This window comes from Oreochromis niloticus, linkage group LG7, assembly GCF_001858045.2.
Source record: "Oreochromis niloticus isolate F11D_XX linkage group LG7, O_niloticus_UMD_NMBU, whole genome shotgun sequence".
Classification (NCBI taxonomy): domain Eukaryota; kingdom Metazoa; phylum Chordata; class Actinopteri; order Cichliformes; family Cichlidae; genus Oreochromis; species Oreochromis niloticus.
The window spans coordinates 2,650,337-2,677,379 of record NC_031972.2 but is presented as its reverse complement, the minus strand read 5'-3'; the positions used below and the strand labels follow the sequence as shown (position 1 = coordinate 2,677,379).

General features: G+C 41.3%; 1 protein-coding gene across 2 annotated transcripts in view; it reads right to left on the bottom strand.

Annotated features, from left to right (window-relative positions):
• Window positions 1–7,577: 7,577 nt before the first annotated feature.
• LOC109194212 (polypeptide N-acetylgalactosaminyltransferase 18) overlaps window positions 7,578–27,043 on the bottom strand; it is a 171,459-nt gene continuing 151,993 nt past the window's right edge. The window contains exons 10-11 of one of the 2 annotated variants that reach the window (XM_005449193.3): window positions 22,834–23,001; window positions 7,578–10,792 (exon numbers count right to left, since the gene is read on the bottom strand). In XM_005449193.3, coding sequence (XP_005449250.1) covers window positions 10,646–10,792; window positions 22,834–23,001 — 315 coding nt within the window. In that variant the 3' untranslated portion in view covers window positions 7,578–10,645. The remainder of the gene's footprint in view (window positions 10,793–22,833; window positions 23,002–27,043) is intronic. The other variant, XM_003439526.4, reaches the window with a different exon arrangement.

Below are 27,043 nucleotides of genomic sequence, written 5' to 3'. Positions count from 1 at the left end.
ATCCTTTGACATCCTGTTTTTTTAAAGCCCAAAATTCAGCATTATAAGCCCAGTTTAGTAAATGTCTGATGATGAAGTTTTATTTTAATTTCAACACATGTTTAACCCTTTAAAGCCCACCATAGGACCAAGTCCGGCAGACCTTATCTTTATATTTTTACATGCTGTAGTGCCATTTTTGGGAGCATTTCAAGTTGCTATACATCAATATACCATTATATCCCAAATTTTAATATATGTATGCATTAAGTAACTATGTAAATTGCAAAAAAGTGAATTTTTTTTTTTTTTTACACATATTTCTAGTTACAGACATTTCTGAGGTAGAGCCCTCAAAACCGTAAATGCAAAAAAGTTGCACAAAATAGTTTCCAACTACAGGAAAATTATTTTGAGTGTCTTTATAATTTCACCATTTACAAAATAGCATGTGCATCAAAATAAGCTATTTCCAACAGTGCAATGTAAGTTCTAAGCCACCCAGAAACTATACAGCTGATTGGATCGGCAAAGTGTGTTTTGGATTATATGTTTTTGTAGTTGCCAGCGCTTTTTACACGATTTTTGCAAAAAGCCATTTGTGGAAAGAAACCGCGACCTGGGAAGTTGAATGCATAAGATGTAAGTACAACTCCTCCGGTTTCATACGCAAAAAGAATTATTGCGCTAGCTCACGTGGTTGCAGTTATACCAGGATTTTAAAATAGTTATGCAAATTGGAATGTGCCCACTCCAATGGGCTTAAAAGGGTTTTTCATAATGACCGCTCAGCAGTTCTAGCGGGAAATATTTATAATTACAGCTGGCCACTAGATGTCACTAGTACGGTTTGTCTTTGAAGCTTTAGATAAATTTTTTTCTGATATCAGGAGAAAGTCTCAAAGGCTTCACAAAGCTTCATCCGCCCATCTCTACACTGATGAATCCACGGACTCACTCGTTACTTTAAACATCCTGATGCTCACTTCATGGCAGCATCCATTAGAGTCAAAAAGAGGACAAACCACCCAATAAGCTCGCAGTGACTTTTTTTCTCCATATCTCGCTTGTCCAGTTTTAAAACTTCAAGTGACAGCAAAAACACTTCTTCAACCAATCGGTGATGACATGGCAATCATCCATCTTTTACATACAGTCTATGGTAAGAACCAGCGTGATTTTTAAACCACTGGTGTTATCATAAAAATTTTTTTTATTTTGACTGACCCCTGATTTGGTTAGGTTGGGTTTAGAGTAAATGTTTGGCACTTAATCATAATGGCTAAACCTAGGAGGGTAAGATGCTTGAAAATGTCAATGAATAACCTCAAAAATATATCAACCATGCTTGTGTTTTAATGCAGGCAGCAGTGGACACGAGAGACTCCTGACATCAGATGTGATGCTGCGCTCATTCATGCTCGCAGCACTACACGCTGCTATAGATGCAGAGAACGTGGACAGACATACAGAGATTCCTACAGTTATTAGAAATGAACCATAGTCTCAGTTTCTAGTAATGGCAAATAATCCAGTTTCTGCCATATTAGCAAAGTAAAAGACTTTATTTCAAATTTTATTATCACATTCTCTTTGTAGGAATCCATTGCTCGGGTCCATTTCACACCCACCTTGAAACTCAACTAGCTGAAGTTATGTGTGCCTAACTGCCTAACTGCAATAATGACTGCACTTTAACAAAGTGTTAAAGTTAACAACTGCCATACACGGAGAATGAGAGGAAAAGTATAATGTATTCCTGAGCTCCCTCCATCTGGCCCGCAGGAGCTTATTCCACAAAATGAGAATCTTTTTGTGGAACCGAATGGCACATGAGAATTCAATGTCATTCCACTGTGGGTTTGAGTTCTGATCATTTCCTTTGCTGAGCACAGGTTTTATCCAATTAGAAACAGAAGATTAGGCCCTTTTCCCTGCCAGGAGAGCTTTCATTTCCATGCTGAAATATCGCTGATGTAGCATTGGCTCCTTAATCTGATAATCAGATCCCCTAGGACTTCCTCCTTTTCGTGCCTTTCTTGTCTCCCGTGGACCTTTAATCCTCCTCTCTGTTGCCCTTTTCTCCTCATTCTGCACCCCTTATCATTTCCAAGCATTTACTTCCCCCCTCCATTTCCCTGCTTCCCTTTTCCTCCTGTACTTCTTCTCTCTTCCATTCAACACATTCGGCTGCCAACAAAGATAAAAAGCTAAGCTCTTTCTAATGCACCTGATTGATGGACAGGCACAGATCCAATGAAGCGTTGCCCTTCAATTAAGCCTCTGTGGTCACCTGGCAACAGTGTTAACGAAGTGTACCCTTCAATTAAGTCTCACCGGTTACTCAGCAGAAGCCTGAGCCAATGAGGCGTGAGCAAAGGTTGCTGCTAAGTCGTTAACGCTCCCTTCAAGGCCCCAGAGTGCAGCACTGGCTTTAATCACTCAGCCGCCATTTAGGGCTATGCTGTTGCACAGATGTGTGTGTGTGTGTGCGTGCATGTGTGTGTGTGTTTATTATCACGCGTGCTCATGGCTCATTGGAGGTGCTTGGTTTACAATGCCTGTGATGTTACGAGAGGCTCAGAGGCTTGTTTATGAGGTGTTCATGGTAACTCCCCCAAACAATACAGGTGCAGGGCTTCGGCTTTTATTAGAAGTCATCCTTGGAAATTCTTTATTGCTTCTGGAGGCTGAGCTTTAAGCCTTTCTGATGCCTGGGCATCTCTGTTGTGCTTGAAGAAAGGGCCGTGTTAAAGGATGAATTCCTCTGTAGTGAAGATGCATCTGCTTCATAATGATATCCATTAAAAGAGGGGGAGGCAGTGTAGGAAAAGTGGATTAAAAAGAGGAGAGGATGAGGTCTGAGTGAGGAGGAGTGAGAGGAAGAGGGAGGGAGAGCGGCGAGGATAATGACAGGAGGCGAGAACGAGTGGGACAGAGAGAAAGAGTGAGTCCAGGCAGCTCATCGGTGGCCTCACAAGAGAGTGGGCTGTCGCCTGGAAGTGATAATTAGTGCATCCTCAGAGGCTGCAAGGCTGCACAGGGCCACTCTTCTGCCCCCAGTTTAGCGGCACTACAGAGGATAAACTGCACCAGTGAGGCTTTATTATCTTTGTCTTTGGTCTGGGTTGTTTTCCCCAGAGCATCATAACTTTGGAAATCATGAGAGCTTTCAGACCGTCATCAGGAGCTCAGATCCTTCACTGAAATGGAGAAATATTTTTCAGACAGCTCTCTCTTCATTTCCAGATCTTGTATTTTTGTGACATCACAGATGTCTTCTGCTTTTCCTTATTTTCTGTCATATTTACTGTGTTTCAACATTGGATGTTCATATTCAACATGGCCACCCTTTGAAATCATGTGATCAGTGTACGTACAAGTGATGCCCATGAGCCATGAGCTCAGGATCCAGACCGCAGACAAGCTGCCTTCAGACGAGCCTCTGTTCTCTTTTTGCTCAGCAGTGGTTTAATCCTTGGACTCTCCCAAGGAGGCCTTTTTTGCCCGGTCTGTTTCTTATGGTTGAATCATGACCTCTGACCTTTACCGACGCAAGTGAGGCCTGCAGGTCTTTAGATGTTGTTCTGAGTTGTTCCGCGACCTGGTGGATGAGTCATCGATGCACTTTTGGAGTAATTTTGGACCTTTGGACAACATTGAAAAGTTATAATTTTGAATCGTGAACGATTTTCTAGTGGTGTCCAAGTTAAAAAACATTAAGGTGGAAATGAGTAGAAAATGTTCACTTTAATCATCATGTTGTCACCATTTATGTTCTTGCTTCCCTGCTGTCACGACTTTATAGGCAACCATTAATAGCTGAAATGAGCTTTGGCTCATTACTCTTGTAATACAGGAAATAGAGGAAAAGTTTTCACCGCACACAAATCAAACTTTAACTCTCTGGATGAAAGTTAAATCACTGCAGAAAGCCTACATAGGCTTACTTTTTAACTGTGAGGCTCTTTTTAAGGAGAAAATGTGCGTTTCTCTCAAAACCTTACTGAGGATGCAGTTTAGTTCTATAGGAATGTCATTTTCATGAGACAGGTCTGAAAGTGAAGCGGTTCAGTTATTCTGCAGTAACTGATGCAATAAAACAGGCATTACAAACCTGACAAAGTCAAATCCCAGTGAAACCCCAAGTCTCGTCAAGCCCCAAAGTCCCAAATCCCAAAGAAGGTTTGAAGCTAGGTGTCAAATCTTAAATCATGTCAAAGCTTCAGCAAAAAGCAGCTGAGACGTAGTCAGATAACCTCAGATCAGGTAGAACAAGTCCAAGCAGAACCTTGTCAGGGCTGGTAGCTTGTAGCTAGTAGCTAATGTAAAGTGACATCATAAACTAAATAAATAAAAACTTTCGAGTCCTACCTCTTTATTTGTGAGCGCAACCTTGGGATTGTCAAAGAGTCTTCCTCCCCTCACCTCAAACTGACCACGGCAGATGCCCCTCCTCCATCCCCGAGTCTGATTCTCTCAGAGGTTTCTTCCCGTTAAAAGGAATTTTTTCTTCCCACCGTCGCCAAATACTTGGTCACAGCAGGTTGTCCGATTGTTGGAGTTTTCTCTGTATTATTGTTCAGTGTTTACTTTACTATATGAAGCTTCTTGAGGTGACTTCTGTTGTTGGACTCAAATGAGTTTGCACAGATTAATGTTAAATCAGAAACTTCTCTGTGTCATTTGCGCAAAAACAAAGTCCATCATTCATATAGTTTTGTGCAAATATATTAATGATGCATGAACATTGTCGTGGTATTTGTTACTGACAAATTCATAAAAAATAACTTTAAAGTTATCTGAACCCATCTGAAAATGTGCACTTTAATCTGCACCATGATGGAACACATTCTTGCTTTTCATAATGAGATTACTGTAAACCCATTATACAGAGTGCTTTGCATACAGCATCACTCAATTCCCTTGTTTAAAAAATGGCAACATGAATTATGAAATGTTTGTGCGTATTTGTGTGCATGCAAATGATGGCCTTTATGAGACAGTGGGAGCATAAACAGCCGCATTACCGGGACTGATGTTAGCAGTGTTCAGAGAGTGCCACTCATACATGTTTCATGATGTCAAACTCCAAGTTCAGCAGAGACGCTGCTGCAGGAAAATGCATGGGCCAATGCAACATTTAGTAGGTGCAGGCACACAACTTGGTAAAGACACAAGTTGAATGAGACTTCAGTCATTTGAGGTTTTGAGTAGTTTCAGTTTACAGTACTTTGCCTCTCCACCTACACTACACGCACATAGACATACAACCCCAATTGTGTTTGTCATGATTGGGTATAAAAGGAGCATCCCCAAAAGGCTCAGCTGTTCACAAGCAAGGATGGGGCGAGGTTCACCACTTTGTGAACAACTGTGTGTGCAAATAGTCCAGCAGTTTAAGAATAACGTTTCTCAATGCACAATTGCAAGGAATCTTGGGATTTTTCTACTGTCCATAATATCATCAATAGATTCAGAGCATCAGGAGAAATCTCTGCACGTAAGGCGCGAGGCCGAATAAGAACACTGGATGCCCATGACCTTCAATGCCTCAGGTGGCACTGCATTAAAAACCAACATCATTCTGTAAAGGATATTACCATGTGGGCTCAGTTAACACAGTTCGTCGCTACATCTACAAGTGCAAGTTAAAACTCTACCATGCAAAGCAAAAGCCATATATCAACAACACCCAGAAACGCCGCTGGCTTCTCTGGGCCTGAGCTCATCCGACATGGACTGACGCAAAGTGGAAAAGTGTGCTGTGGTCTGATGAGTCCACATTTCACTGTTTTTGGAAATCATGGGCCAAAGAGGAAAAAGGACCATCCGCATCATGCCCCCGTCCCAGCTTTTTTGGAACGTGTTACAGGCATCAAAGTCAAAATGAGTGAAGATTTGCAAAACAACGATAAAGTTTATCAGTTTGAACATTAGATATCTTGTCTTATAGTGTATTCAATCGACTATAGGTTGAAAAGGATTTGCAAATCACTGCGTTCTATTTTTATTCACGTTTTACACGACATCCCAACTTCATTGGAATTGGGGTTGTACATCCTCAGAACAGCGTTCTGAATCCACTGTAGTAACTGTTTTCCATTCTTCTGAAAAGAAGACTTTATGTCGCGGTTCCTTATTAATGGTGTTTACACAGAGAGTAAGAATGAAAGACAGTTTTCATTTAGACCTTTATGAATCTTCAAATAATGTTATGATGATCACAGACAGTTGATATATTTTTTATTTTGTCTTATAAATAGCTTAAATACACTAACAAAATAGCTTGGACATTTTTCATGACTCGATATAGTTACAGCTTCCCAAAAATTGAGATACTTTGAAAATTTCAGGATCTACAAACCTGAGCCACAACGAAAACAAAAGATCAACAGACGGTTTGGTAACCGATGCTACACAGTAGCTGATAGAAGACGAACAGCTTCAGTCCTCCACGAGTTACCAGCGCCGTGCCACGCGTTACTGACACGTCAGTAAGCTGAAAACAAAAACCTCTGAATACACAACAGCCAGATTAATAATTCAGCTTCATCGTCTTTATGCATTGAATTATTGATAGACAGCGTTGAATGATTGGGAGATTGACTGCAATGCACTTATATTTGATTAAAAGCTTTACAACAGTGTAAATTTCAGAGATCTGTAAACGCTGCACATGATTCAGCAGAAGTATACACACATATCCAATCAGCAAAGGTTCATGTAGTCTTATATAAAGGAAATAGAAAATACCCTCACATGTATGGAGTTACATTTGTGCCACAAGTCAGTGCAGATGACTTGATTTTTGCCATGTGACAATCAATCTACTTCATCACATGCTTAGAATTGAAGCACAAATGTCTCTCTGTAAGTCAGACCAGCATCTGCCGTGCTGATTAACTACGCGTATGTGGGTGCCAGTTTCCTCCTAAGGGTGAGGGAAGGATACTCTGCTCTGTTGGTGCAAGTTCTTGCAAGCATCATTTAGCTGTACACACAACAGGTGTCGAGACAAGCCACCTGCTCCCGGTTCCCTTTGTTCTTATTAATATTACATGTTGTTTACCTATGATGCAAAGCTTTCAGGGAATTACATTTTTAAAGAACAAAACAGAACAACATTAAGTCCACACACACACACACACACACACACACACACACACACACACACACACACACACACACACCAGTGTTTTTATTGATTTTCAAGGAAAAAAAAAAGTTCCCTCTTTGGAAACTTGTCCACTATCCAGATATCCATCTGTTCAGTTACTTTTTGTGATTCTGCATTAATTCTACACATAACTCATTTGTGATGAGTACACATCTTTCAGGATACCTTTGAACAGCCCACGCAGAAGGGCAGAAAGACCTCACTGCAGCCGAGTAGGTGGTGGAGGATGGAATGCCGTGCTTGCTCCGATTTTAGTGAACTGCTAATTCCCTCAAAGAGACACAGAGGTCTTTCTCTCTGGTGTCGCTAATCTCCTAAACATCTGATCAAGTCAGAAAGTTGCAGTTGCAGTTTGTAGCAATGCTACGGATGTGCTTCCTGATCTTTTCCTTGTCTCATTCCTTACAGATGTTGATGCTAGTTTCCTTCCTTCACCTGGATGCTGAGGTCATGCCAGCCGCTGATTTTCCTTCGTGGGCCTTCGTGGAGGGTTAGGGTTTGCTCATTTTCAGTCCACTTTAAAGCTGCATTTAATTGTCAGAAAAACTATTTTCCTTGATGAGATCGGTTTAAAATTCAGCACTGGATGTGGAAACGGGGACTTTTAACACCTGTTTAAGGAACATGTAGGTTGTGTTGCTAAACTGTCTTTGAAGCACTTTTTGGTGGTTTAATGACCGGTTTGTTTTCCAGGTTTGAATCATGGTGAATGGCCCTCGGGTCTTCTGGCATTGTTCAGGACAAACCTTCTGTAAACCAGCTTTGAGCTTTTAGGCTACCTGAAACTGATAAAGGCAAACAATAAAGTTGTCTGATACAGATTATCCACACTGACTGTGGATCCAAACCAATGCCAACAGCATTCAAAGCTGAGAGAAAACAGAGCTGCAGTTAGAAGTTTGCATCCACTCATCATAGCCATGAATGTCAGGCTATTTTGGGATGGGATGTTTTTTCAGAGTGGGATGGCTGTATGGTAATCTTCTTTAATGACTTTACAAAGCAAGAAATGGGTGCACAAGTTTGAATTTATTTCAGATTCCTAACCAGCTGCCTCTGACATGAGAGTGACAGTTTGGGTCTTCTTCCAGACGTCTGCAAAGTGGTGACACATCTAAATAATTTACACAATTGTTTGAACTGATGATCTTGAAATCTACAGATGTTTAGAAATGGCTCCAAGAGACTCTCCCAAGTTATCCAAGTAAATCTGCATTTTCACAAATTCTTCACTGAGTAACTTGGACTTTCCCATTGCTCTGAGTTTGGGTGAGCCAATGAGTGCAGTCCTTTGTAATGATGCAAACAAACTATCAGTTTTATTCAATCCCGATCACCATGTTAATAGGCCTTAGCCTGTACGTATACTTCTGACCATGTGTCGATTATAGAAAATCCAAAATAAGTTTAAACTTGTGCGATTTGTAAATTCATAAAACTCCAAATATCTGTATTTTACTGTGATCTTTTCATACTTTTCGCTGTGTATTCTGAATGAACAACCATCCAAGGTTAAATTTTCATCCACATGGCAGAAAACGAGCGGGCAGCAGTGACCTCTAAATCCAGGGAAAAGAACGCCGTATTTCTCGTTGAAAAGTTTAAAATTGAAAAAGGAGGGAGGAAGTGTCTGAAATGGGATAATAAATATCTGAGGTTCTGCACCTTTATGCTACACCTACGCAGGCATTTTCAATTATTTCTCTTGATTAAACATCTTCTGAGGGCCGTGTAGGAGTATTGCCGACATGCTATGATAAACCGCGTACCTGAAGTCAGGTTTATTACACGTTCTGTGATATTTAATTCTTCTGAATATTTATCCAAGGTTTGGGCCACCCCAACAAATTCTTAGTTTAGGTGTGACTTTGACCTGTACTGACCTCAGCAGTCACCATTATGGACTGAGCGCTCTCATCACTGCGTCTCTGCTGTAAGACCGACTCTTAAAAGCCAGAGCGTCGAGGAGAGCGCTGTGGCCACGTCTTCTGCTGTTCTAAGGTTTCATTGTGTGATTACGCTCTTCAAACACGTTGGAGAGGGATCCTTTATAAGGTCAATGAGAAAAAGTTGATGGGAGCAGTTAGTAATTTACAGACAGTGTGGAAATTTCTGAGCACAGATGTAGCCAGACAATATGAGGATGAAAACTGTAGTCAGACACTGAGCTTATGAGAGCAGGGCGGATTTATAACAAACCCCCCACCATATTAACAAAAAGTCTGGTTCTGAAAGAGCAAATGTGCACAGCATTCCCACTTTTTCCATATGCTGAGGGATACTGCAGGTATCTATTAAAGTCAAAGCAAAGCATCTGATACACAGCCACCTGTGGGCAACCAACAGGGCATCTACAGGTTTTTGATCCAACTGGATTATTTTTTGCACTAAGATTATATTTCTGAGAGTGTAGACAGCGCTTTGAAACATGATTTTTGAGATAAAGTTAAAAGAAAAACTAAAATTTTAAATAGTGAGGAAATCTGAGAGTTAGTTGTTGTTTTTCTGCAGGGATAATTCAGCATTTCTAAAATCGTGCACACTGCTCCGGGTGTCGGTGGACTGATGCTGTGGAATGAAGCTCCATCTTCTCCACATCACTTTTGTCCAGGCAGGTGTTTCCAGATTTCTGTTTATAAGTGTACACACACCCCAGAATGATTGGCGGTTCTGTCTGTAAACCATTTAATCCCAAAACACACTCTGAAACCCCTGAGTGACGGTGTTTCTATCACAGTGCCAGTTTAAATCACTCTGTGGTTATTCTTCATTAGACCAGCTCCTTTTTAGTGACATCAGGAAATCTACAGCACCTGCTCGGTCGCTCCGCTTGAGTCCAGCGGTGATGGTAACGATTTAAAACCTGCCCTAAAAATCAAACGTGAGTAACACGCCGGCTGCTTTGCAACAATACGCTCACCTCGCATCTGTCCGTCTGCACGCAAACATATTGAACCGCGCTCACTCAATTTGTTTTGAGATTGTGTGATGAGGCTGTGGCAGCTCAGGCCTGAACTTAAACTACCTACTGGGAGCCAAAATACATCACAGGCCTGCTCCTGCAATAACCAGACTGCTTACATGATTTCATGAGCCTGTCTCCCGGAACAAGTGGCTATATTTCTCATTTCCATCGCAGAGTGGGGAGTTTTAAGAGCTCCGGCTCCATCTGTGAGTGTCTCTTCTCCCAGGTCATTGGTATAAAATGGTTATTAGGTTACTAATGGTCTGTGTCTGATTGAAGCACATCTGTTTCTATGCAGATTCTCCTTAAAAACAAGTCCAGTACTGAAAGTTTGATGCTGAGGTCAGCGTGTTAGTCCATCTCTAACTGGACTCTCATTCATTTTATGTGCACCAGACCTCTGTGATGGTCCATCCGGGCTTTGGGTCAGTTTGGTTTTTCAGTGTGAAGTGGCAGACTTCCTCAGTTAGACCAGTCCATCACATGAAAGGTCTCCTAATATCTGACTGGTGTCACTACGTTCACTGTGGCAGGACAGTCAGTATGTTGGTGATGGTCCATTTCTGATCCGTGCAGTCCTGAATTGCCAGCTGGAAACTGAACCCTGACTGTCGGCTCTCCACCAGCTCCAGACAGCGCTGCGACTCAATGTTTTGGATGGGACCACCCTGGAGAGACAGAGACAAACGAGATGAGGAATATCTCAGCATACAGGCAGGACGGGTGTGATATTCTACTGGTGTTGTGGACAAGCAGTAACCTCCATGGCTGAAAAACAAAGCACACGAGTGTCAGAAACTGCAGTTCCTGTAATGGCCACTCAAGACAATTCCTATAGATACCAAAGTTAAAAGTGCATATATATACATATATACATACATATCTATATATCTATATCTATATATCTATATCTATATCTATATAGATATAGATATAGATATAGATATTCCGAATGACAGCAATATCAGGAAGAAGGAACACGAGAAGCTGGAGAAATACCAAGGGCTCAGAGAAGAGCTCGAGAGGATGTGGAGGGTGAAGGTAACGGTGGTCCCCGTGGTAATCGGAGCACTAGGTGCGGTGACTCCCAAGCTAGGCGAGTGGCTCCAGCAGATCCCGGAAACAACATCGGAGATCTCTGTCCAGAAGAGCGCAGTCCTGGGAACAGCTAAGATACTGCGCAGGACCCTCAAGCTCCCAGGCCTCTGGTAGAGGACCCGAGCTTGAAGGATAAACCACCCGCAGGGGCGAGATGGGTGTTTTTTTTTTTTTATATATATCTATATCTCTATATATCTCTCTATATTTCTATATCTATATATATCTATATCTATATATAGATATATAGATATATAGATACATATATATCTATATCTATATATCTATCTATATCTATATCTATAGATCTATAGATATATCTATATCTATAGATATAGATATAGATAGATATATATACATATATATATATGTAGATGGGGTGGCTTTAGCTCAGGAGGTAGAGCAGGTCATCTACTGATCGGAAGGTTGGTGGTTTGATCCCTGGCTCCCCCTACTCTGCATGCCAAATATCTTTGGGCAAGATATTAACCCCATGTTGCTCTCTGATCCATCCATCGGAGTATGTATGTGTGTGAATACTCCGGGAGAGTAGAAAAGCACTATAAAAGAATCAGATATATGTAATGGCTATTATAATGATTGCATATCTAGGCTAAACCTAGATATGTGATTCCTAATGCACCATAGGTTGTGCTATACCCTGTTGGCCAGCAAGACAAAAAGTATAAATATTGGCATAAGTTCCCGTCATATGTACTGCCACATCACAAAGCAGGGAGGAGCAGAGCACATATATTAAGTGCACCATCCTCAAAAGCAGAGCAACAATCTCCATATTCATGGAGAAACAGCAAGCAACTTTTCAAATGAAACCGAGTCTCTGCAACGTTTACAACACGTTTGCCATAAAACTTATGAGCCAGTTTACAGCAGAGCTGTCAGGTACATCAAGCATATTTTGACCTTGGCTTTGGACTTTTGTCGGTTTAAGACTGTAGAGTGAGAGTCCACACTGACGCCTTATTAGAACCGTATTAGTTACCAAACACACCACACACAGTGACATTAGTCTTTAGTAGTATTTTGTGTATGTGCGGTCAACTAATGTCCAGTAACATTTAAAAATTTGGTGCTATGGTAATTATACAATGAAGCTAATATTTCATTATTATCGATTCAGCCCACAGGTGACTGATGTTTATTACATAGTGAGTACTTTACCATTTAATTAACAGTTGTTTAGATGTTTGGGCGACGCTGCTGCTGTGACATCTGTGCCAGTAAAGCTGACTGAAGGGAACTGACCTGAGAGAGGGGGACACAGCGCAGGAATACAAAAAAAGCTTTTCTGTGTCTGTCTGTGTGCACGTCGCTTCACAACAATGTCATTTTCAATAAGAGGCTTGCTTCCCTGTCTTTGAATGCACGCTGAGCTGCTGCCTCTCCATTCCTTGAACAATGCGCTGGCACCTAAAAGTAGGTCCTTAGTTATGTGGCAAACAACAGTAATATGTTTTAATGAGCCTGAGCGCAGTGAGAGAGGAGACTGAACCATTTGTGTCAAACTGGCTGTGTGCTTTAGGAAGTCTGCGCTGCTTTGAAATCAATATGCTCTACACCTCCCAGCATTACATGCACAAGCACAAAGGAACGGCCATCAGTAGCAGCCTGAGGACAGAGCTGAGTGTACAGCAGTGTTTTAGTGTTCCTAAACACACCGCTAACCCTGCATGCTGTTCTCGAATGCCTGACTACATTAGAGACACATCAAAAAAGTGGACCTGTGCATGGCGCTAACACAGTGCTCTTCTCTCAGCTCACTGAAAAGGTATCGATTCTCTCTGCTTGCTTTTCTCTGTGCACAGCTGCTTAGGCACAGAGCTGTTTACCCACAGAACCCAAACTGCTGACATGTAAGAGACCAAAGTGTACATGTACGTGTACATGCACATATGGTCTGTCATAAACATGCATGCATGCAGAGAGCGGGACAGAGGCGTGGAGCTCCATCTGTCTCTGAGATTCACACTTGAAGCTGACCTTCCACTGACCTCAGGCTGATCACCGTAGCTCTGGTTGTGTCCCATTATACACTCGGAATACTCGAGGGCTTCTTATCGAAGCTCAAGGTAAGTATGTGCGACATTTTCATAGCCAAAAAGGAGAAAAAGTGTTTCAAAGCACGGTTTTTTGGTTAAGATGCAGACTTTCTAAGAGCACCTTTATGCAAAAAAGAATATAAAAAAATAATATAAAGAATAAACCTCTTTAACAGGAACTTTATCGTGGTGTTTGTAATTTTATCATCCGTTTTGAGCTTTCGCTAAGCCTGTTTATTATTCTTAAAGCATGACTGCATTACTGCTTCTTTACTGACTAATGCTTTCTGTTTTGCATTTTCCTTCACCTGCACCCAGAGACGTCAAACATTCCTCGAAATCGACCAACGTGCTTTCTGAAGTCCTTCTGGGTTCCTGTTTGGTTTCTTATTGTTATATTTAAAACACAAAGCCTCAAAGCAGGAGTTGGGCCTTAGTGAGGAAAGGTCAGATTAAACCCTGGAGTTTCAGGGTTATGATAGACAAACTCACTTATTACCTGAGTTTGTTGCCATTATAATACATGCTGCAAACCTAACCTACCCCAGAGCTAAACTTAGATGTACAAGGCCCAACCATCAGTGTGGAAAACCGTATAAACCAAGGTTATTATAGTTAACTAAAACTGAACGAAAAAACTAAAACTAGATGTGAAAATACATTTTATTTAATGAAAATAAGGATGAAAACGATACTTTTGAACTAAAATTATTTCACAAATGTAAAAAAATGAACTAAAAATAAAAATGTAATGAAAATATTCTGAGTTTTAGCGTCTGTTAGTTTGGTTAAAGTGGCTATGAGACGACTGCGCTCAGAAAGTTCTGTGTTTTTATTGTAATACTGAAACAAAACATTTTCAAACAATAAAAACTGAACTGAAATAAGAAAATTCTCTCAGGAAACTAACTGATGCAAAAAAAAGATGGGAAAAATTAAAACGAATTAGAAAATATAAAACTATAATAACTGTGGTGTCAACATCTCTGATGCAAGGGTCAGAAAAACTTCGGATGTTCTTAAGAGAAAATGTTTTTGCACACATTACTTCAAGCTTTCTGGTGGCGAACCCTAAAACTGGCCACCCAAGTCTTATATCGCACTTGCTGATCTTGTGTCAGATTTGAATTTGGTTTTTATATTTCTCCCAAACTTTCTGGATTTCAAGCTCAAAGAATATGTTTAATATACTCTTACAGGACACAGGAACATTTATGCCCTTTACAGAGTGCACACCTGTAACTCAGATCTCGTGTCTTGCACTGTGAGCATTTTTGCCAGCTTTCCTTCCTGGATGTAAAAACCTTTTTAATATATCACTTTTCAGTCATTTCTTTGTTTTTTGCCTTCATCTTTCTATATTCATGTTCTCATTGTTGGCTGTAGTTCAAAGATTTAGGACCTTTATCTGCTTCAGAGCTGCATTTGGATCCTTTTCTGTGCAAACTGATATATTTTCAAATTTGTATTTAAGCAGATGATTTTCCTTTTGGAGTGCATGAAGGGTGCAATTTGACTCAGAGGCTGTAATAAAGGGTGACACAAATAGGAGCCTCGTTGGAGATTAAAATGGACATCCTTCTGAAGTGTTAGCACTTCCAAACCCAGGAGTAGATAATAGCTTCATCCAGGAAATACAGCGCTACACTACGGGCCATCCCTCATTTCTTTTCATTTGCTTTAAAGCAGCCAGACTGACCATTTTCACAGGACAAAGCATAACAAAGGGCTCCGAACTAAAGGGAGAAACAGAATTGTATCTATACATAACAGACAACTTGGCAAAGAAACAATGAAATTGTATCTTTATCGCTGGTACTTTGTCTCTAGAAAGCTGTCAAAAGAAAAACATATTTGTTCCCATTTCTTCACTTGAATCTATGAAAAATGCCACAAATATTTCAGTTTGACAGAAATAAAAAAGTTTTCTTTCAAACAATAAGACTTATTAGCTGGAACCTTGGGATATCTCACATGGTGTGCAGTGTTTCCTTAAATTGAAGAAAAACAACAAGAGGAAGACAAACAAAGAAATGACAGACTGAAAAAACTCTACAGCAGATGAACAGTATCTGAAAGTCACGTTGTTAAGAAATGGGGAAAAAAAATCCGTATCCTGATACAGAAACCGAGAGATGAATCCGACCCTTGAGCTGATTCATCTACTGTTCACTGGAGCCTCATCAGGAATCGGCTCAGAGGAAGTGCCTTTCCACACTCATACATGGACTAACAACAACAATAATATTAATAATAATAATGGCAACACATCTTTTCTATATATAAGGAAGGAAGTGTTGTGTTTAAGGAAAAGCGAGACTTGTAAGCAGACATCAACTCCAAACAATCTTTTTAAAGGTGGAGCAGAATCCATATAATGATGCAGGTGTACTGTGGAACACATGGAGCTTCACACACGCTACGAGGAACAGGCTAAGAGGAATATAAGGCTATAAACACACACCAGGTTATTAGAGCAACACAGCCGAAACTCATCTGAGACTGGGGAAAGAAAGACGAAACCCGCAGGACGAAGGTTAGCAAAATAAATCAGGAAATAACTAAACACAGGAACATGAAAGATGGAGACCTGACAAAATATAATTAACCCCGGGGAGGCGGGGCAAACTGAAAGAAGGAAAATAACAGCTTCAACAACATTAACAAAAAGCACAAAGCACTATTAACAGAAACTATGACACTCCCCCACCCCCCACCCCTCATCCAAGCACAGAGCAGGCATTGGTGAAAAAGGATGAAAGCAGGAACTGGGGTGGATGTGGGTTGTAAAGTGGCTTGCAGATAGAGATGCACCAACATTGGGACACTGTAAAAAAGCCCACATATCAAAAGCAGTGTTACTAAAAGCAGTTCGAAGCCTGACTGGCAGAAATGAAGCCATTTTGCTGTGAGACAGAGTACACGTACTCTGCCAGAGCGGGATTGACATTTTCAGCTTTTCCATCATCTTCCGCAGTGGGCCGCTAATGGGACGTTATAGCAGGAGGAAGCAATCATAGTAGTCTTCCTTTGATGCCTTTTACTGTATATAGTATAGTAGAAGCAGGCTTGTGCCCCATTAAAGTAATCACAATGATCCTTCTTGCCTCCTCTGCTGAAAACCAGTCAATTGGCTCTCTCTAAGTGTTTGACCTCCTGAGTCACTTCCAACAAATGTACTTAAAAAGTCTATGCGCTAACTCTGCAGCTGTACACGAGTGGAGCCGGTGTATATACAGAATCGCACACATTGATGTTCCCCTATGCACAGACACAGGCACATATATACAAGCACAGAAAAACATGTGGCATTTATCCAGCAGCATGTCCTCAATGCTGCAGCGAGCCTGCCTGTCATTCTGCAGAGTGCAGCGTCGGACCGCACTATTGATTCCTTGCTATTAAGGCGGGAACACTAGTTAATCAGTCGGTCAGAGAGCCAGTCAGCCAGAAAGCTATCAAGCAGCCAGTCAGGGGGTTGGGCTGGCAAGTCAGACGGTCTGTCAGCCAGACGCTCAATCATCAAATCATTCACCTCGAAGGATGTGGTGAGTAAAAGCACCCCGAGAAGACAAAGAGCACCGAATGCTGCGGCAGCAAGCGTGAAGATTCTGTTCATGCTAAAATACACCCAGTTTATTTTTACACGAGCAGAACAGCAAACATCCCAGAGTCTCTCAGCTTGATACAAATCCAAGATCATCTACAGATACAAACAGCCTCGCGGGCTTTCTTTGATAAAAACTGTGATAGCCTTCAAAGTGCTTTGTGACATCTGCTAACATTTAGTTTACACCAACATTCAGATCACATCTTTTGTGATTCATTCATTCTTTTCCATGCCTGCACATTATTCTGTCTCTTTGTGACAAGAAAAATATACATAAGAAAAGATTTTTTTAAAAGTACTCACAACATTACACCCACAGGCGGGCAGTTTCTGTTTATTGTTGTACCCTCGACAATCCCAAGCACATGAGCTTTTCAGCTGGGAGCAGGCTGCTGTTTTCAGTGAAACAGCTTTGATAAACCTGAGACATCCTCCGACCTGAATGACCATTTACTGTCTCCTGTCCCTCTTAAAATTACCCAGAGGAGTGTAATACGGACAGAGATTTTAGTTTACCTCAAACACAGAAGGTGATGGACCTTTTCTGAAGAGACTTTGCAATCTGGCTGATAAATAATACTGTTGTTCATGTTTAAATACAAAGGTTCTGTACTCCGAGTGAATGCATTGCATTATTAATGCGGCGAGCCATGACTCATCCTTCAGAGAGAACAACAGGATGGTCTTCCCATGGTCACTGCACGGTTTACAACAACAAAAAGAATATTATTTTGAACCCCCGTCTCTCTGCACTAACAGAGTCCATCCAGCCACCCACTGCACTCATGTTGGAACAGCTTCATTTATCTAACACGAAGGTTCGACCTGTTTAATGGGTCAGGTCAGCTTCACAAAGCGATGCATCAGATACTCCTTTAGTATCAGTTTTTTGCAGGTTAGTCCAGCAGACCCAACAGGAGCTGAAAGTGATGAGCGGAGCCTGAAAACTAGAGTGGTTCGACGCCATCACTGGGCACATACATGTAAATGACGTGAAAATGGAAACGTAACTTTGCAACCAAGTAAGTGTCAGAGAAGCAGAGAGGGATCACATCATTTCCTCAGAGATTAATAAGTATCCTGATTATGTGAAAAAGTGCACTTTAACACAAAGCAGTTCCAATGTTTTGATGCTGAATTCCAACAAAACAGGGACAGAAAAAGTCGTTTTAAATAACTCGTACTTTGGTTGAAAGTCATGTGACTGTTCGATTGGCCACCATCCTCCTTATGTGTGATTTAGCAGGTTTTGGTTCTTCCTTGCACACAAAATCTATGCTAAAAGTGTCATAGTCCCTATGGTAGGTCTATGATTGGTCTTTCTGTTAGTTCTATGTTTCCTTCTGGGTTTGAGACGCTTTTGAGGTTCACGTTTCTTCCTTTTCTCTTCCTTCACTCTTGTCTTTGTGTTAGTCTTTTGTCTTTTGTTCTCCTGTTTAATTGTGCCAAGTTAATCGTGTTCAGTCACGTCTCTCTCGTTTGATTTTGGTAAGTGTGCTCTGTGTCTTACGCTGAGTTTTACTTTCCCATCTCGTTTGGTTAGTTGTCTGCAGCTGTGTTTCCCACCTGCTCCCACTTCTCTCATTACCTTTTGTATGAATTGTCTCGGTGTCCCCTTGTGCTTTGTTGAGACATTCCCACATAGCTGTGTGCTGCAGATCGTGTATAATCTCTTGTCTTTTGGATTCTGGAGTCTCTGTCTTGTTTTCTCATCTTGATGTTATTCATGTGTCCTGTGTTTGGATTCCCAACTTACTGCACCAATCACACAGCCTTAAATATGACAAGAAAGGGGGTTTCCCTGTGCACAGGAAATGACACTGAGAGAATACATAGATATGATGAGAAGGGTATCCTGATCAAGCATTGCAAGTGACCCTGAGAAAACCCTGCACAGCTGCACTGGAGGTCCTTACATGCTTCCTTTTTCTGCATTAATACATACAGAGCAGACAAGTGGGTCCACTTTAAGATAAGTTCAGAAGCAGCCTTTAAATGAAAAGTTTCTGAAATGTTAGTGACCCAAGCTTCAGCTGTTTTTGTACAGAGTAAAGAATGAGCTGCTCATCAGGGTCATAAATGACTGAGTGGAATCAACTGAACATGATCCTACATGACTGAGATCTTTCATAGGTGTGGATTAAACGGTACGACTCTGCCTTAAAGATGCACCATGATCTAAATCAGTGAGCAACAGACAGAAAACACTAATCAAGACAACTATGTTTGCTAGTACATATTTCCAGCCCTGTGTTCACTTCTCAGTTTGGATGGATACAGTGTGGCTGATTCTCTCCATGTCTCAGCTTTGATCTGAAAGCGAACAAGCCTCGCTCAGGAAGCTCTCAGAGCGGCCCGCCCGCCCGCCCGCCTGATGAAACGCTCTGGCGTTGCTCTTCTATTGTGCAGTCAGCCTAAAGAACACTGGCCAGCAGCTCAGCTTTTGCCAAATGAAACTTTTTACTGGTTACCCCAAGGTAAGTGGTGCCCATAAAGGGACAAATAAAAGCAGAGCAACAAAATAAAAAGCTGATGTAAGAAAATTCACCCTTATCACAAAACACTGGCTGCTGTCGGGCAGAATTTTTTGATTTTCTTCCAGACCTTCTTGCTCTGTTTCACTGTATTGATGGCTGCTCCCTCGGGGTTAAGCTCAGTTCAATATTGTAAAAGATCTACTTATCAATAATTCACAAATACTGACTGCCCGCTTCACATGAATTGCTGCCTCCCTCCATCTCTGTTTCGCTTCATCGCCTCGCTTCTTTCCAGCATTGCCACAAGCCTCTGTCGTTCTTTCCTTTTATTTTCTCGCCCCGCCTCGTCTCTTTCTTTCATCTCTTTTCTTCATTTTGCACTTGTTCACTTGTGAGATTCTCCGTATACCTCCGCTTGCTCACTCTTTGTCTAAACATGTACTTCTGAGCAGGGGAGACATTTGACTTCAAAAACCAGAGCTCTTTCTCAGCTGCACAATCCACCCTCTTTAAGCTCTTCCTGCAACAACACTGTCAATTTCAGAGACCAAAAATACATAACAAATGCATATAAACGTGTATCTGTGCTGCTCTGATGCTGACTAAGTGTCAGCAGCATCTTTGCTAATAAAAACATCCTGAAACCACAGTTGTTAGTTCACTTTGAAAGCTAATGGGCATTAGTGTCCACCCTGAGGCGAGAACAACAGTGTGGTTTCTAACATGAAAATGAAGATGATGTACAGTCACGCAGTGAAACAAATGGCGGGATAATCCAAGCTGGAGCTTAGGTTGCTAGCATGAGCTGATAAGCATAAATCAAGATGGGCACCTTCTTCAGTAACTTGCACATGTTGCTCATGTTTTTCTAATTACTTTTTTAAAAACAGCTAAAACATGCATGTGTTACAGCTGGAAGCTAAAGCTGCAATAAAATAATATTTTCTTTTCTAACAAGTATCTTTCTGACTACGTGTCATGTGACAAATCTTTGATCTAACTTTGCAGCTGCCTCAATAGAGATTTTTTTGTTTTAAGCATAGCTCAGTGCTTTGATTTTTCAGGCACGATCAATCTATTATTAATCTGATTCCCAGCTGTAGCAGACGGCTATTGTTCTGTTTGAAAAAGTTCTGTTATTAGAATCACTGCCTCTCAGTTTTATGAATTTAGTCGGGTTGGTTTAGATCAATGTCTGTCCAGACTTTACCTTTTGGATGTAAATGGTGTTATGTATCATTTTGTCCTATTAGATGCGTTTAATTTGGTCACTTTGTGAATGACGTCTGGAGTTAGAGAAACACAAATCTCATGCTTTATCCAGAGACTGTATACAAAAGATGGACATACCTTCATGAGGTCAACCACAGGTTTGTGAATATTTTGAAGCTTCAAAATTTCATTTCAATCATATTACTCCTTTTAGAAAGTAAATAGAAATAGAAAGGCAGTTCATCAGCTAAAGCTTGCTAACTTCACTAGCAAACTATACCAATAAACTATATGAGTGCAATCCACAGACACAGATATATTAGTACTAAGTAAATTCAAAATCAGCAGCAAATCACAACAACAGTTGTCCCAGGGCACTTTATATCGTAAGGTAAAGACCCTACAGTAGTACAGAGAAAACAGGGAAACCCCAACAATCAGATGTCCTCCTATGAGCAAGTGATTTGGCGACAGCAGGAAGGAAAAACTCCCTTTTAACAGGAAGAAACCTCCAGCAGAACCAGGCTCAGGGAGGGGCGGGGCTATTTGCCGTGGTTGATTGGGGTGAGTAAAGCCTGAAAAGTAGAATTTTACTCATCAAACCGAAGCTCAAACTTCTTGGACACATTGAAACATCCAGTTATGAGCTTCTGATTAGCAGACAGCCGTGAGCTACAGCTGCCTGTGTGATCACATCAGCCACAGCTCTAACTTTAAGTCTTAGAAAGATTCAAACTGGATGTGAGTTTATAAAAATATATCCTTCATTCAGTTATTATAAAGAGGAAATTTAACTATAGAGGCTGAAACTGTTTAGAAAACAGGACGATGTGACCAAGGCCACCAGAGGAACTGCAGGATTTAAAACTTGGTGCTTGGTGTTTTCTGACAATGACTACTGATCCAGTGTAATTACATATACATTACTTATTGTTTTTCAGTGTAAAATCTCCGTAAGAAGTGACAATAGGATAATTTCTCTATTTGGAGCAAATAAGGAGAAGGAAGTTATTTTTTAAGGATAACTGGAAAGCCCTTTTCTCTTCTGCAAATTTGTTTGTACATGAAATGTATAAGTTTCTGCAATTTAACTTTCTGGGACTGAGAATTATTATAGTTGCAAATATATTATTGACTCTTAATGAGGCCATTACTGGTGCAAATCCATATCCAGTTCATCACTGGTGAACAAATGAGTGCATTACTGCTAATGGAAAGAGAATCAGAAGTTGTTGTTACACAAACTTTTAACTTTTTTTTTCAGTGAGATGGAAAATCTGGCCTGAAAAATGTGATCAGGTGGTGAAGTGAACGTTTTAGGTTTCGCCCTCTCCGTCTCTTCTGAAGTTTTTATACTTCCTAACATTTCCGGGGGCCTTATTTGACTTCCCCACCATACTTTTTATGAAGAAATCCAAGTTCTCTTTTGAAACCCCCCCACGGGGTTGTGCCTAATGGGTTTCATCTCTTTGACTTCTGACTTAAGTTGGAAGTGAGAGTTCTGAATCTGGCCGATGCTAATTAGGGACTGATTCCCCTGCCAGAGTGCCTGGTAGTAAAACTACAGATAGTGAGGAAACTGGATGGTGAGGTGGTACTGTGTCGGGGAGAGGACAGGTCTGAATGATGGATAAGTACGCCCCACTTTCAGTCTGATGTTTGGGATGAAAACAGTCCACATACACACAGACAAAGCTTACAAATGCGCACACGGACCAGATGCCAAGGGTGTGAATGCGGCAGTGTCTTCTTTTTACTAATTATCCAGCTCCTTCTACTTATCTGTCACATTTTAAGACAACATTAAAAGTGTGAAGATAAAAATAAAAGAGGCTTGTTAAAAGTCAGAAATTGTGGACGTGTGAAAGCTCATTATGCAGCGGAAGTAGATGTGCTTTTAAAATCGCACAGAATAGAGGAAAAATGATCCGTGCTCTAACAAAACCAGGAGGGGTGCTTCTGAAGAGTCAGAGACAAAGTGGAGAGGAAGAAGCACGAATCTCACTCAATTATTGAATAAAAAAGAAAAGCATAGGAACCGCAGAGATTTGGTCCAACAGACAAAAAGCAGCAGGAGGTTACAGCAACATACAGAATATCAAAAAAGCCAAGCAAGGAGATCAAAGCCTGGAAACATTCAGAGGATGCCCCTGAAACAGGCGGAGCGCGTGCACATCCGGGGTTTGTTACAACCACGTAGCGTTCGTTTGGCTGCAGTCGGCCATCTTTGTTTGTACGTGCTCAAAGCTCACCTGCGTGAATGTCCAGGTGAGCTTCATGTGCTTAGTAGTGGCGTAGCTGCACTCCAGCAGCCTGGGTTTGCTGTTCACGTCCACCAGACACTTGTTGTCGTCGTCGTCAATCGTCGGACTCAGCACTCCCAGGTGAAGCTGTTGGGAGCTGGTGTAGTACACGTTCTGCTGGGAAACAGAGACGTGCAGTGATGAGACAAAATACCTGTAAGAGCTTCAGAGTAACAGTCATGGCAATACTAGACTACAGTGTAATAAAACGTTTGACCAATCAAGACAAACCAGGTGGCTGAACAGTATAAAAGGTGTTGAAAGTGCAGTGCACTGGAGATCACCATCATTTAGCTTTTTTTCCTTTTTTTGGCCTTTAGAAGTCTCAAATACTCATAAGAATGTGTGTATCATATATGATAGGCAGGCGATAAGGGGTTAAGCTCATATTCTTTCTAATAGCCACCAGAGGGCGACACCTGTGTTTGCATAAAGACTTCTGCATGTACAGAATTCTATGGAAAAACCTGAAAACGTGACCTGACCTCAACACATTTTTGTTATTTGGGCTGAGTACATTCATTAGGAATAGAATTTAAGTTGAAATATGGTTCCCTTTTTAAATAATTAACAATCAAGTCAAGTCAAGTGTCTTTATTGTCATCCCCATCATGTGCAGTGGTACAGTACACGGTGAAACAAGACAACGCTCCTCCAAGACCATAGTGCTACATATGACATATAACAGACAATCGAGGTGGGGCATATCTGGATATTTTGTTTTTGATGTACTATGTGTACTATACTCCACTTCTTTTGCTGAAAAAAAGAAAAAAGGAAAAAACCCAGAAAAGACAATCTACACAGGACCAGACAAAAACAAAACAAAGACAGTGCAACACCAGACAGAACAGAACGACACAGACACAAGACAGTGCAACAGAAAAGTGCAACAATGACAGTGGGCTGTGCAAAAGACTGAGCATTGTGATAATAATGAGGTCCAGTTAGCTTCTAAATAAAACAGCTGGTAGACAAAGAGCCAGTTTTTACTTCAAGGCTTTTTCACTATAACTTTGACAAAGAAGTTAAATCCGTACTTCTGCTTGTATCTGAGTATTTTTAACACAAACATCAGTATTTATACATAAGTGATGACTGTGTGTGATTTTCCCATCATTCACTTTTGTCTGTAGTTTGTGTTTGGTCCCACTTGGGATGTAAGTTTTTCCAGTTCTAATACAGTAACCAGTAAGTACCAAGCAGGGGAATATCAGAGTGATAAATAATATAATATAGTATTTGTATTATGCTATAAAACTGGATTTAATAATTTCTTTGCAAAAACAAGAACAGATCCCCGACGACCCTGATGGTTCTGTTTTTTTTGGTAAATTGTATCTTGGGCATAAATATGTTTTTCCTGATCAACAGAGCTCTGTCCTCTCTGTGAAATAAACTGAACCAGGACAGCAGATATACCTCAGTTTTATAATGAAGCAGCTCTGCTATAGCCTGTATTCACAGAGGGTTTCTGTTATTAGAGGTTAGCTGCAGGGAGTACTGTAAGTAGGCTAATTTTTGAATGCTAAGTGTTTTTTTTATCTCACCTGCAACATTTTCCATGTCTTTTAACAACATTTTAACTTTTACTGCTGTGAAAAATAAACAAGCCACCTGTAACTGAACTAATTAGGAAGGAAACAGAAAGGAAAGAGGGGGGAAACATTTAGTGGAAGGTAGGAGAAGAGAGGTCAGGGGACGATATTAGGTGCCGGTTGAATACTAGCTCAGGAAGTTTTGCATACCTGGAAAGGGAAAGAAAAGCATGAAGACATGGTAATGAATGCAATAGTTGGCCCAGTTCTGAAGCCTGCAAAATGTCTAGTGAGGTAAATCAAACACAAACCTTAAGTAGGTTGAAAATTCAAACCATGTAGCGAGGCATGCATCCCCCCCCTTCAAGTCTGACGGAACAGAAAAAGATGAGACAAAGAATCACAGACAACTTGACACGAGTAAAGCAAATGAGAAGGATCAAGGTCGACGCGAAATCCAAACAAGCGGAAAAAGTTGAGATCAAGGAGCCGCGGAATAGCAGGCACAGACGCGGCACTGCTGAGAACAAACGGAAACACCGGCTGAGCGCTCTGACTCACAGTGTGTGTGTTTCCACAGGAGTGTGTGAGAGCTCAGAGGAGGTAATTGATGAGAATGATGACCGCCTTACAGGAACAGGACATTTCTAGATAGGAGCCATTATCACACTGTGAACCAGCCACGGGGCTTTTAAGCTGCTGTTTAAAAACTCCCCGAGACAGACAATGGCACACACTGATGGGTGCGTGATGTGCAGCCAGCGTGCGTACGTGCTCTGGAGGGAAAGCTCGTTTTTTCCTGTGCATGTGCACTAATAAGAGTGATTACATTTGCATCCGTCAATAGATTGATGCTCCGTCTCCAACGCTGGGGCCTTAATACTTTCTCCTGCCTGTCACATCTATGGAAGAGCAGGAACAGAAGGATTAGCCCGGCGCTTCTGTAGACACACAGCAGTCTCTCCTGACAGATGCACACGGTAACAAGCGTGGACAGGAGAAAGCTGGGGGAGTTTTTTTAGTCTTTAATGTTTACTTTCAGCAGATGAGATTTTAAGAAAAAAATCATTTTGTATTCATAAAAAAAACTGTTTGTGACAAAAATCAAATATATAAAAAATGAGGAGTGGAGAGGCAGTTGGTCCAGAAGATATAGCTGTGGACGTATGGAGATGTCTGGGAGAGAGGGCAGGACTCTTTGATCAGATCGCTGTGATGTAGGGTTTGGAGATGGTGGCACTGACAAAAACAGGAGGGGGCAGAGCTGAAGATGTAAACGTTTTCCTTTGGAGTGAGAAGGATGGACAGGATTAGAAAGGAGCACATCAGAGGGACAGCTTGAGCAGTTTGAGACGAGGGTTAGGGATTGAGAAGCGAGGCCGAGATGGTTTGGACGTGCAGAGGAAGGAGAGTGGATATGTCGGTGAAAGGATATTAAAGATGGTACCAGGAAGGAGGAAAAGAGGAAGACCTCAGAGATGATTCATGGATGCAGACAAATATTATATTTTCAAGTGAAAAGGCCATCTAGTGGTAACCAGAAGAATTACGGCTTGTGCAAGAGCAGCGTGACAGCGTAACACATCGAAACTCTTCACAGGGAGTCAACACTGGTTTCTTCACCATAGCACTTCTAACCTTTAGCCAGTTTTCCCTTATTAGAAATAAAAATAAATGTATTTAAACTGGAGTAATGTCTTGTGCTTGCACTGTATATACTTTCAAGATTTAGTCCACCACCCAGCGCCGACCCTTAGTGAGGACTTTTTGTACCCAGGAACATGTTAGGAGTATCAGACTGCAATCAGGTCGTGCTGATCCTTAAATATATCACTTGGCCTAAAAAAAAAACCGTGTTCTTAGTCATTGTCTAAAGGATGGACCGGCAAATTTTTCTTTGTTGCTATTTTAATCTGAAGGACTTTAGGAATTGTGTAAAATTTGGGCTTTTTGTGTTTTTCCAGACACAAATGCGCTTCATTGTCATCCGCAGACACATGTACATAATTCATCCAGCAGACGCAGCAGGCTGGAGCTGAAGTTTGCATGTTACAGTATGTGTTTGCAAGCTCCATCTCTCGCCTCGCTGCATATCTATTCAGGGGAGAATTGTGCAAATAATAGGGAGAAGCATAAAAGAGGCAGATTACGTACTCCATTGTACTGAGGTCATGCCGTTTGTGCCTGTCAGTTCTGTGTATAAAACTTGTCCACATGAGAATAAGAGTCATGAGGAAAGTAAAGCATTTACAAAGGGCACCAGGAAGGCGGCGTTTAAAGCATGACGACTTCTTTCTCAACTGTCGTTCCCATCTGGGGAAAAATGTGTCGACTCTCCGGCAACTTCTGATCCGACATCCTTCAAAGCCGTGTTCTGATTTGACTCAGTCATCACTGTGAGGAGGGGGTCTGAATTTGGGTAGCTAATTATTTTAATTGCCCCCATAAGCTGTATGTCAAAACCACTGACTGATGAGAAGTGGCCAAATCAGCGAACCAGACTACAGCATCCTATTGTTTTAGAACAACAGCGTGCCCACACACTGAAAGCACCATCCATCTGTCTCTCTCTGTTTTCCCATCCTCGTGTAAGTCACTCATCGTCACGGTTTGTGTCCATA